This window comes from Schistocerca nitens, chromosome 2 (genome assembly GCF_023898315.1).
Source record: "Schistocerca nitens isolate TAMUIC-IGC-003100 chromosome 2, iqSchNite1.1, whole genome shotgun sequence".
In the NCBI taxonomy this organism is placed as follows: Eukaryota; Metazoa; Arthropoda; class Insecta; order Orthoptera; family Acrididae; genus Schistocerca; species Schistocerca nitens.
Window position 1 is genome coordinate 194,632,627 of NC_064615.1, and position 13,439 is coordinate 194,646,065.

The 13,439-nt window shown below is 41.8% G+C and overlaps 1 protein-coding gene across 3 annotated transcripts in view; it reads right to left on the reverse strand.

Moving 5' to 3' along the window:
• Positions 1–275: 275 nt before the first annotated feature.
• Positions 276–13,439, reverse strand: part of LOC126235890 (ATP-dependent DNA/RNA helicase DHX36-like) — a 273,504-nt gene continuing 260,340 nt past the window's right edge. For 2 of the 3 annotated variants that reach the window (XM_049944818.1, XM_049944819.1), the window contains exons 18-19: positions 12,400–12,497; positions 278–521 (exon numbers count right to left, since the gene is read on the reverse strand). In XM_049944818.1, the coding sequence (XP_049800775.1) occupies positions 434–521; positions 12,400–12,497 (186 nt within the window). In that variant the 3' untranslated portion in view covers positions 278–433. Of the gene's footprint in view, positions 522–12,399; positions 12,498–13,439 lie in introns of all 3 variants that reach the window. The other variant, XM_049944821.1, reaches the window with a different exon arrangement.

Consider the following 13,439-nt stretch of genomic DNA (forward strand, 5'->3'; position numbering starts at 1 on the left):
ACATGTACTATAGCTTCTGACCAATCATCAAATTTGTGTTTGTTTGCATCAGGTTTATTCTTATGATGAACAGAATATAGGAAATTGGTGTTTGTAAGTGGCACAACAAATATACAATCCACTGGATATATGCTTTATAATGCAAATCCTGACAAACTGTCTGCCATTAGCAGAAAGTTTACTGTCACAACAAAGTTAAGAAAGAATCGATTTTAATGGATATAATACTTTTATTTGTTTTATTATACAATGAATAACTTAGGATTTGTCAAGACAAATTGAGATCATCATCAACAAAAATAAATATCATATTTCGTGCACGCACCCACACCCACACACACACACACACACACACACACACACACACACACACACAGAGTACAAAATGCACTTGCAATGTTTGTCTTCTCAGCATACTCAGTCTGCATTACTATCAAAAATCATCTTCACCACAACTGTCTACTTCTTCTGCCACTGTGCGCAATTCAATGTCTTCATATGACAACACATCCATTATGGCCCTGAAAGCAAGTAAAGAGATGAAACATTTGAACTTGTTCATAAAAAAGGAGCAAAGAGAGGAGGAGATAATTGCGGAAGGGGGTAGGGGGAATAGGGGAGCAGAAAATCCTAGTGCAAGTTTTGCACATTCAGTGGCCTGAAAAACAAAGCTGTTCCATACAAAACAAAATGATTTGAACAATAAACGAACACTTTGGCAATTCAGTATGCTGAACAACGTATAGAGTACACTATTTATTTCACTTCTAGAAACTAAATACAAACCCAACGACGTTAATATGAGTCAAAGTCATTTAAATGTCACTGGCTTAATATACCACAATTTTAACCTGCATTATTATTATTATAAACTTTGCAACAGTTCCAGCAGTAGTGATTTGCAAATTTACTTTCTTGAGTGATATGAAGTGTACACACATTGATTGGTCCCAATGACAACTCAATACAAGTATTAACACTCACTATATTACTTGCTGTGGTGGTGCTGTCCCCCATCTCTTCTAATCTTTTCAACACTACATAACTACTACACTCAGCATCCTCTACAATCTATTTTCATATTCTAATCTTCATGTGTCACAATTATTTTTCACCAGTATTGTCCTTTCCTCTGTCAAGTTAAATATTCATGTTGCCATCAGGATCAGTTTACGAACATTTTTCCACACAAGTGACTTATTATTTTGCGCCACTCCTCCCTCCTTTCTCCCTTGTATGCTTTCACCTGTCTCAGTTTTGACTAGTAATGGTTTACAAATCTTGCACTTGGGTGCCTCTCTCAGCTTGGTGGCCCAAGCAGCCACTACTAATTATGATATGTCCTGTACATAAATCTTACACTTGTAGTGCCTCTGGCAACTCTCTCAGTTTGGTGCCCCAAGCAGTGACTTGTGCCTTAAACCATCCCTGGTTGCCATAGAAAATATCTCATTAACCTGTCCTTTCTTTTGTGGTCCATTAAATAAATAATGAAGAAAAAGATTGGTGGAGTATTTTGCCTAATATGGTGCCAAAATAGACACTATGGAGAAGAGAGTACAAGCTTCAGAGATGCTGATTTAGAGAAGAATGGAGACTGTGATATGGACAGATAAAGTAAGGAATGAGGTTGTGTCACACAGGGTGAAAGAGAGAGGAGAAATACTGGAAACAAGAAAAGGAAAATAAAATGGCTAAGACAATGGCAGGAAAGAGACTGTATGATAAAGGATAAACTAAATAGACTGGTGCCCGAGTAGACCAGAAGACCAAGGTATCAGCTAACCGAAAATATCAAGTATGAAAAGGATGGCAGAAAACTGTGAGGGCTGGTGAATACTGAACTCGCAGTGAGGGACCCGACTTATGGGCAGAACTATTTCTTCTTCGTCTTCTCTTAATGTTCAATGGTTCAAACTGCACTTCCACACAAAACTGTGCTCCAAGTTCACACTTTCAGGAATTTCTTCCTCATTTCCACATCAATATCCGATACCAGGAGAGCTCTTACTGAAGAATGTCTATTTTTCATCTGTACCAAACTGTTACAACTTCTGCCACTGTCCTTGCTTTGGCCATCCTGCATTATCTTACTTCTTAAATAGGAATAATATTTCCTTTATTTCACTACTTTCCATTTTCAATGTTGAAGTAAAGCAATTTGTTGTTCTCCTCTCTATTAACCACCACCACCTTCTCCCTGTGTATTCTTATGCCATACTCTATGCTAAGTATGTTATCAATTCCTTTTAAAGCCTCTTCCTTACATCCAACCGAAGAGTATGCAACTGCAAACTACAGCATTAATATCTCTTCTCCTTGAACTTTTATTTATGTTCAGAAATTTCCTTTATTGCCTTCAACAGTACTTCAAAGTGCACATTACACAACAATGATAAGCTGAGTCCTGCCTTACACCTTTCTTCACACAAACATGTCTTTCTTGATGACAGAGGTAAGTGAGGTGCAGTCTAACTGACAATCCCACATGGGCAGTGATCAGGAGGGAGACATCATTCCTCACTTGCAAAGAGAACAGGGTACGCGGGATGGTCAGGGAATCTGCGAATGGCAATCGCATAAGAAACCAGGAGTTGACTTCGTTGTATTTGTAGGAGGAGGAGGAGGATCCCCGCTCCTGCGAGGAGACTGTCAATGGGACTAGTGCAAAAGGCACCAATAGCCAGACGTACCCCACAATGGTTAACAGGATCAAGTATTTTCAGGACATTAAGCTTCCACATGCATGTAGTCTTACGATGGCGAATAATGGGGTAGCCACATCGGCGAATATGGGGTAGCCACATCAGCTTTTCATTAAAAAATAGGCCCAAGAAATGGGACTGTGCTGTAACATCTAGGACCTGGTCACCTGAGTAAAGTTCTGGATCAGGGTGTACTATGAATTGTCAACAAAAATGCGTAACCCGGATTTTGGAGGGCGAAAACTGGAAGCCATGGGAGACAGCAGAGATTCATCGGATGGCCCCTTGGAGCTGGCACTCAGCAGACACTAACAAGTAGGAGCTGCACCAGATGCAAAAATTGTCGACATACAATGCCATGGTAACCTGAGAGCCAACAGGGGCTACAAGCCCATTAAAGCCTATGAGGAAGAGTGTGACACTTAATACAGAACCCTGTGGGATACCATTCTCCTGAATTCGAGGGGTGCTGAGTGAAGTGCCAACTGGAACCCGGAAGAGCTGATGGGATAAAAAATTGCGAATAGAAATTGGAAGGGGGCCATGAAAGTCCCAGTCATGGAGGGTAACTAAAATGCTATGGCACCAAGTCATGTCATATGCCTTATGTACTGAAATAAGACCATGACAAGGTGCCGACATTTAGTACTAGCCAGTCAGATTACAATTTCAAATCTGAGTAAATGGTCAGCTGGAGATCATCCTTCCCAGAAGCCACACTGATAAAAGGTCCCGAGATTTGAGTACCCAACATAATTGGAAGTAACCATCCTCTCAAGCAGTTAACAAAGTACGTTCATCAGGCTAACTGGGCAGTAGCTGTTGAGAGACATTGGGTTGTTCCCAGGCTTAAGGACGGGGATAACTATACTGTCTAGCCACTGTGAGGGGGAAGGCACATGTGAGCCAAATGTGGTTGAAGACCCTGAGTAGATACTGCCTCTGTGTAATGTCCAAGTGTTGGATCATCTGGTTGTGGATGGAATCTGGGCCTGTGGCTGTGTCATGTGAGGAGGTAAGAGCCTGCGAGAGTTCCCATTCAGTGAAGGATTCATTACAGGGTTCAGCTTGGTGAGGTTGAAAAGGGGGGGTCTGTTCAACTCTATGTTTCTGCTGGAGAGAGGTGGCAGGATAGGAAGAGGACACTGATGCTGTCACGAAATATGTCGTGAGATGTTTTGCAAGGACCAATGGATCAGTAGACAGAGCACCTTCGAGGATAAGTCCCTGGACAGCTGACTGTCACTGGTGGCCAGAAGACTACAGAGCTTGGACCAAACCTGTGATGAAGAGTCGTACGTCCCTGGGAGGAAACATACCGCTCCCAGCATTCCTTTTTACTCTGCTTAATAAGGTACCTTTTTACTCCGCTTAATAAGGTAACAAGCCTTGGCAAGAGACACTTAAAAGTGAGCAGGTTAGTCTGTGAAGGGTGTCATTTAAATCTTTGCAGTGCCCATTGGCGGTCCTGGACAGCGACTGCTATGTCCTTGGTACACCATGTTACTGGTCGATAAGGAGGGGGACCTATGGATAGGGGGGCAGCAATGCCAGCAGCATGAAGTAAAGTGGCAGAAAAACCCTGCACGATTGCATCAATGCAATTCGAGAGAGAGGTGTCAAAGTGCACAACAGGCATAAACAAAGGCCAATTGGCCCTGCGGAATGCGGGGGACTGGCTGCAGCAGGTGAATGACAGACTTACTGGAAAATGGTCCTGTCACAAAGATCATCAAGTAGTGACCAATATATGCAAACCATGAGAGCAGGGGAGGAGACTGTGAGATAGAGAGCAGTAAAGGTTCCATGAGCAGCACTGAAGTGGGTTGGAGAACCGTCATTGAGGAGACAAGTCAAGGTCTGTAGTAAGGCGGTCAAGTAGAAGACCCCTACCCAATGAAGTGGCACTCCCCCACAGGGGGTGGTGTGCACTGAAGTTCCCAAGGAAGAGATACAGGGGCAGGAGGTGCTGTATTAAGGTAGAGAGTTCAACATAAGGAAGTGGCCTACCTGGAGGGAGGCAGACATCGCAAATGGTGATAGCTGCAGTCATCTGCACTCTAACTGTTATCGCTTGCAGATGGTTATGAAGGGGGATCCAGTCACTAATGATATTGGTGCAAACCAAAGTGCAGACGCTCCAGATGATACCCTGGGGCCGGCAAGATTCTGACAGAACACTCAATAACACGAAACTTTAGAGAGTGGTTATCAAGAAAGCGAGTGTCCTGAAGAGCAAGACAGAACAAGGCGTTGTATTTCTGGGAGGTGCCAATAATATCCGTTGCAATTCCACTGGATAATCGTGTGGTGAGAGTCCAGGTGAGGCATAAAGAAAGTGAGGGGAGAGCAAGTCACTTGGTCGATAGTCTTCACCAATGAGGATGGGGTGGCATCCATAAAAACTGGTACGAGTCGGTATGAGGTGGAGGGCAAAGCCCTCTGGGAAGCCGGGTAAGCCTCGTCCTTTGATTTGCACTGCTTCTTCTTCTCCCTCGGAGGGAGGGAGGAGGCGTTATCAGTAAGGGAATAGGCGGCAGTGATGCCAGGATTGGACAGAGAGTGAGTGGCTTTGGGCCCCTCGGAGTGTGAGTCTCTCCTCTGGACCCAAGGTTGCAAGCTTCCCATCCTGAGAATGCCGGGGAGGGGTGTTCTGAGATGGAGCCCCATCCCTAGCAGGAGCCAGCAAAGCGGACTTTTTCCTGGCCAAGGAGGAGGAGGAGGAGCAGCAGTTCCTACCTATAGGGGAAGGGACGGGAGCTGCCAAGGGAGAAGAAACAGAAAGGGAAGGGGGAGGGGGAGAGCAGGATGGGGGTAAGGGGGAGGGTTGAGGTGGTCATCCTGTGTCATACTGAGTGACTTATGAGGAGCAATAGTCACAGGGTTGTCTCCTAAACGGTCCCTGGCACAGAGACAGGTTGGGTGACTGGCAGAAGTTATCTTTATAAGGAGAGAAACACAGTTCATCTTGCTTAATGATTCAACTTCACTGAACTTGGCCTCAGTATGTTACAAAAAGAAAAGGGGTTTGGTGGTGGTAAAAGTCTCCCTGTCAGTTCTGGTACAGACCAGGAACCATGGATAGGGTCTTGCCCCAAGCCGGCATGTCTGGCCCTCCTCCCAGGGTATATAAAGCTGGAAAAGCAGAAACAGGAACTAAGACAGAACTATGTTAAGGAAGACACATGGCCGCAGTAGTGCGGCCAAAGAGTTTAACACATTTCATGTGCCAAACATCTGCCCTGGTACCACCCACTCCAAACAGGGCTCGCCTTGTGGGCACCACCCACCCACAGCAATGGCCGCCTGGCAGGACGGTCGTTGCCAGGAGTTCGGATGCCCCAAAAAGACGGGCAACCACTCCTATGCTTGCAAAAGGCATTCATAGCACAGGTACCAACAGGGTGATCTCTGTGGTATTGGGTGCCTCGGCCAGATGGGTACATATTGCTTGCAAAAGGCATTCACAGCACAGGTACCAACAGGGTGATCCCTGTGGTATTGGGTGCCTCGGCCAGATGGGTACATGTCAGCCCCACAACGTGATTGGCTACTGAGCTGGTGACATAGCAAGTAGGCGGAAGAGCTTCAGTGGGGAGGGAGGGGAAGGGGGAAAAGGGAGAAGGAGAGAGGAATTCACACCAAAGTTGCTAGGGAGGGAGTTCTTCCCCATCTGGCTCACACTACAGATTTCATATTTAGAGATGGAGGTCAAACGCCTGAAGGGGCCCAAAAAAGAAATGTGAAAAAGGAGGAGGAAAAGCAACCAACCAAAATTGGAAGACGAAACAAAGTCACGAGGATAGCCAGGATGGCATAAAGAACACCAAGAGAAGGAATGGAAGAGGCAAAGTGAAAAGCGAAAGGACGGCAGGAGGGCAGGGAAGGAGAAGGAAGGGGAAGGGAAAGCAGCCCAGAAAAGAATAAAGACTGCAGTAGCTCAGGGACCAATGTGCGTTACACACGTATCCGCCAAAAAGCTGTTGGCCCCCTGGGGGGACAAATTTTGAGATCTCAAGGGTAAGTAAAGACGTAAGTTGACAAAAATTGTGAAGACTTCTGCATTTCTAAACATGTGAGCAAAAATCTCAAGTACTAACATCAACATCTTTTGCAATGGACTGTTTTTAGGTGGAGAAAGCAAGTCAAATGCTATATATGTTTCATTAAAACCACAGACATTATTTTATTTCAATAAAATGAAATACATTTGGTGACAAAAATACGTATTTCATTGGAATCACAAGACAAATTTTAAATATCTTCACTGATTTCAGAAATAACACCAGTAAAAAGTAAGCTTCTTGAAACAAGTGTATAAGGCAGGGATGAGTTGTGTAAACCAACACTATAGGTGACTGTCAATAAAATGTTTGTTATTGTCGGCGATTGCCCACTGTCTTATGTTTATTATTTTATAGGTATTGTGTGGTTTTTCTTTCATGAAATATGGAGTACATAGCGCACAAACTGCCAGTGACTGCCACTATTTTCTTCCTCTTATCAACCATAATTTCTAATATATAAACTACTTTCAAAGTGCCCAAATGTACTACAATAAACAAAATGTCTATACAATGCCACACTGTACAATGTACTTTCGGTAAGACAGTAGCAATTCTTGAAATCCATTGCCTGTGGGCTCTAACCTGCCAAGGAGCACCAGAGTACTGTGTCCAAGGATAAACCATGAAAATCTGCTGCATTACATCACACATGGCAGGGCCTGCACATTTGTAGGAAATTATAGGCTTCAGATTGGCAGGCCCACTCCATTAGAGATACCCACAGAAATGGACTGCGGTTTTGGCACACCATGGAAGTCCACCGGTGCCGCCAGCTATTTACATGTCACAGACACCATGTTGATGAAATGAGATTGCAGTGATCAATCCATGGAACAGATAACTTCTGTGAATACTCTGAAAATCAATACTAATGAGGATATGTAGCAATTCACTGTAAAGATGATCAATGAACTGCAGAAAGGCATATAGAAAAGACAATCAAACTCTCACAACTAAATTTTTGGCCATAGCCTTTATCACAAAATGAGAGCACACACACACACACACACACACAGACACACACACACACACACACACACACACACACACACACACACACACACACATTCACGCAATCATTCAGACACAACTCATATATACATCACTGCTGTCTCTGGCCGCTGTATCAACAGTCTCTGACAATCAGATCCAAACAGACCTCTCCTCATGCCTCCCTGCCTCTCATCGGCGGCTGTTAGGCTACCAGCAAGAAGTGGTGGCAGCACTGACTGAAAGCCGAGGGGAGTGGCAGAAAGGGAAGAAACAATAAGAATGAGGGAGTAGGGAAGCAGCTCACATACTCGGGTACAGCTCACATACTCAGCTGCACCCAGCCAGCGATGATGCATGACATCTCGGTAAACAAACTATTTCATCTACTGAGACAAAAACTAGATTTTTCCAGTGTTCTTTCCAAATTTCCCTGACACATACGAAATTCCTTGATATTCCCTGATTTCCAGAACTTGTGGCAACCCTGAGTGTATACATTGCAGCGATTCAAGAAAACTGGTGCCAATGCAACTGTTTTGCAATATGGGAGACCCAGGGTATCATCATACAGGGAAGATCAGTTCACAGTGTACAGACTAATGTTGTACTGCACCTGAAATTTGCAAGGAAGTAAACAGTATGACAGCAATTCCAATCTCTGTCTCAACAGTGGTACACAGTCTTTATGAACAATGTTTAAAGGGGTGCATAGAGACCACAAAACCTTTATTATTCAAACTAAATAAAGTGAAAAAACTGCAATAGGCATAGAAACTGGTGCGTGCAGCACTGGTCTAAGGTGTTACTCATGGACGAATCTAAGTCTGAAGTATTTGGAAGCCACTGTCGAATATTTCTTCGTCAATTGCATGGAGAATTTATGAAGAGTCACTTTGTGACACACATAGGCCCCACTGACTTCTTGTGTGTTTCTTCTAACAATTTCCCAAAGACAAGTTTCATAATGCCGGTAGTATATATGTAATTATTTCAGAAAATGAGACATTTAGAGAATCAGTGTATTTCCTGGTATCGTCTGCAGCTTTTTTTAATTTTTTTAGAGCAGCAGCAGGGCAATGATCCTGCAGCAGGGCAATGATCCTAAACATGCTTCTAAACTGAGTAGAGTGTATTTCAATAGAAAAGAGAAATGTGGGGAACTGAAGAATATAATTTGGCCAAGTCAGTCACCTGACTTACATCTCATTGAACTCTTAAGATATGAACTTGACAGGGAGGTCAGTAAATGGAAGTCATCTAATGTTGAAGGTCTATGAAATAATTTACAGACAAGTTGGACTGCAACATCTGCAGAAACACTAAAAAATCTTATCTCCGGAATGTTAAGAGACCAAAGAGTGGATACTTTGAAGAGACTAAAATCTAAACCATATTGTCTTATACTTAATGACAGAGACAGAAAATATTTTGTACTTCTATTTAATTTATACAGTATGTTTGTAAATTGAAATGAAGTATACTGTTTTTATCATGGATGATCGAAAACTTCTGCCTAGTAGCGTATAATCATTAGCCTACAATTAGAACGTTTTTAAGGCTGAATAACAAGTACACTGTTTTTGTGCTACTGATTTTGGTTTATTTCAAACTAGTTTTCAGCTTATTTGGCCATCTTCCTGAAGATGGTCCAATAAACCAAAAACTACTTTGAAATAAACAAAAATCAGTAGAACAAAAAACAGTGTACTTGTTATTCAACCTTATATCTGGAACTGTTCTACCAAGAAATAATGGAAGAATCCTTAAATAAAATGAAATGAAAGGGTAGTATGGCATTTATTGGGCAGGATATCCCCTTCGGAGGTTCGGCCACTGTATATTTGCAAGTCTTTTTAGTTGACACCACTTCGGCGACTTGTGTGTCAATGATGATGTAAGTGAGATGAAGGACACACAACAACCAGTCCCCTGCCAGGAATCGAACCCGGGCCCCCTTGTTTGGTAGGCAGTAACACTACTGCTGTGCCATGGATAAATAAGACCAGGACTTAATCCAATCTGTATATATTTTGTTGTCTGATGTTCCACCATAGTAAAAGTAACAGGCAACAAGATCCACAAGATCCACAGTATCTGAGCAGTCAACATCAAAAATTCAATGCTAAGGCTGAAGTGGTTGATCACAAATGCTTGAAATTCAAACCATTGTTCACTACGCCTTAGACAAGTATGTTCTGAGCAAGGGTTTAAAGGCTGCGCACAAAAAAAAAAAAAAAAAAAAAAAAAAAAAAAAAAAAAAAAAAAAAAAAAAAAAAAAAAAAAAAAACTGCCAGGAAGTTGTTATGTAAACAAAGAGCGATACATCACATCTTAAATTCTCTTGAGATGAAGCTTATAACTATGTTAATTGTTTTGGCAGCTACAACTAAAAGATCTTTTAAAGAAGTCTAAACCTAGCTGACAAACAAAAATTGAAAAAAGCAAATGTGACTAACAAACCTTAGGAGTTTTGGTCTTAAAAAAATCAGTAGCAGATCAAAATCATCTACTCAATCATCACCATACTGTTACCAAAATGAAGGAAGACAAAGATAAGCCAAACAACTAAATTCAGTCTTCCGAAACTGTTTCACGTTGGAAGATCATAATATGGCTCCTCCTTTCAATCATCACATGAATGCCAAAATGGCATATAATGGTATAAGTGATCAGGAATGGAACAGCAACTACAATCACATAGTACTGGAAAGGCTTCCAGACCAGATGAGATACCTGTATGATTCTGCAGAGATAGTTTTAAAGAACTTGCTTCCTTTCTAGCGGCGTTTTATCATACGATGCTGGAGCAATGAAGGATGCCTAGCAACCGTCAAACATGCAGGTTATTTATGTTTTCAAGAAAGGTCATAGAACAAATGCACATAATTACAGGCCAATATTGAAGACACCAGTCTCTTGTAGAATTATGGAACATGTTTTATACTCCAGTATTATGGTGTTTATGAAGAATGAAAATCACTTCTATAAAAATCAAAATTGATTCCGCAAACAGAAATCTTGCAAAGTCCTGCTCACTCTGCTTATCTACAAGATCCATAGCATCGCAAACATTGGAGCTTAGGTGGATGCTGGGTTCCTTGACTTTGGGAAGGAATTTGATACAGTTCCATACATCATTTGGGGGGGGGGGGGGGGAATACAAGCTTCCTAAGTATCAGACCAGATTTGTGACTGGATTCAAGACTTCCTTGTAGACAGAATTCAACATGTTACTCTTAACATAACAAAATCAACTGGTGTAAATGTAATATCTGAAGTACCCCAAAGAAGTGTGACAGGACCATTATTGCTTACAATAATATACAAATGATCCAGTGGGTAATGTTGGAAGCGCCTTGTGGCAGTTTTCATATGATGCAGAAGAGTTGAAAAGTGCAGGAAGATCTGTAGTGGATATATGAATGGTGCACTGACTGGCAGTTGACCCTGAATGTAAATAAATGTAATGCATTGCACATACATAGGAGAAGAAATCCACTGCTTTAAAATTACATTATTGGTGACAAACTGCAGGAAATAGTAATTACCGTAAAATATCTAGTAGTAGTCTTCCATAGTGACCTTAAGTAGAATAACCAAACAAAACAAATGGTAGGTTAAGCAGATGCCGGATTTATAGGAAGAGTCTTAAGGAAATGTAGTTCATCCACAACAGAAGTGGCTTACAAAAATCTTGTTCTACCAATTCTTGAGTATTGCACATCAGTTTGAGACACACAAGAGAGTTATGGAGACGCTCAACAGTCTCCAGGGGTAGATGCTACAAGAATTCAGAGACAGTACTTTCCAGGTAGAGTTGGACAACGTATTACTTCCTCCCACAAGTGCCTCCCAAAATGAGCACAAGAAATTTGAGTGATTAGAGCTAATACAGAGGTTTACCAACAACCATTCTCCCCATTCCCCACTTGTGACAGGAACTACAAATTATAGGGACAATCTTAACACGAAGGAGAGTGACTGAGGCAGTCTTCATCTCCAAGTATAACTCAATCTGAATGATCTCCCTTTTAACTTTTAACAATGAGAATCATGTTCTCAATCACAATAAATAAATCACATTGACATTTTATTAAGTACTGTGGAGTAGGTCTGAGATTGCAATGTTTCTCCCACAGGTAACTTTATGTTGCTCGCTCGAAAAAGAATTCACCCAAAAATTTATTCTTGCCCCTGGAGGAGTAGCAAAAAAAAATATACTGTGTACCAGTATACTAATACTGTGTCAAATTAGTATTACACTGAATTTGTAAAGGAGTTTACTTCATAATATGTATCTGCATTTACACTTTTTTTTAAAAAATATGTATATAAACTGTGTTTTTACACTATAAACAGATGTAATTCATTTTCCTATTCAATGTAATTTGGCATATGTAAGTAACCAGGCATCACTGGCTAGTTAGCTAGTAAAGTTATAAATTCATTCTCTCCCCCACCCCAGAAAAAAATCTCACCCTGCCACCGCCAACCCAAATAAGCTTCTCCAAACTCCTCTTAATCATTCAAGGAAGATTTTAACTGAAGATCTAATTCATCCACAGAAATATAACCCACAGGAATACAACGCACACTTTCAGTCAGTTGTGGCGAAATGAGAAGATAAATGTTACCTGAGCAGTGGTGCCTCATCACTTCTTGGGCTCCAGTCAATAGGCCCAGGATGGCTAACCTTGTGTGCTAGCAACTGATCAAGACTATCTCGAAGCCTCTGAAAAGAAGAATTACCCTTAACAGAATCAGAAACTGTGAGCAATGGAAGCATATGCCTAATTACTACTTGGTGTACAAAATCTACTAAAAGGGGTCAAAACTCCAAAACTGTCTATCCTCCATGCAAAGACATTAAACACACTGTAAAGATGACACACTGCGTTGCAGACATGCACAACAAAAAGACACTTACAAATTCACTTTCTTAGAAAAGGAAACACACGAACATTCATTCTCACAAACATGTAAACCTCACATGCACATACACAACATCGACATCTCCAACAGCTCAGACTTGAATGCCCAGTCTGAGCTGCTGGAATGGTGGTTGTGTGTGTGTGTTTTTCCTTTTCTGACAAAGGCTTTGGCCAAAAGCTAATGTATAAGTGTCTTTCAATTTATATCTAAAAACAAAGATGATGTGACTTATCGAACGAAAGCGCTGGCAGGTCGATAGACACACAAACAAACACAAACACACACACAAAATTCAAGCTTTCGCAACAAACTGTTGCCTCATCAGGAAAGAGGGAAGGAGAGGGAAAGACGAAAGGATGTGGGTTTTAAGGGAGAGGGTAAGGAGTCATTCCAATCCCGGGAGCAGAAAGACTTACCTTAGGGGGAAAACATATTTAAATATGTCTGCTTGTGAGATGTCTGCTTGTGTCTGTATATGTGTGGATGGATATGTGTGTGTGTGCGAGTGTATACCCGTCCTTTTTTCCCCCTAAGGTAAGTCTTTCCGCTCCCGGGATTGGAATGACTCCTTACCCTCTCCCTTAAAACCCACATCCTTTCGTCTTTCCCTCTCCTTCCCTCTTTCCTGATGAGGCAACAGTTTGTTAAGAAAGCTTGAATTTTGTGTGTGTGTTTGTGTTTGTTTGTGTGTCTATCGACCTGCCAGCGCTTTCGTTCGATAAGTCACATCATCTTTGTTTTT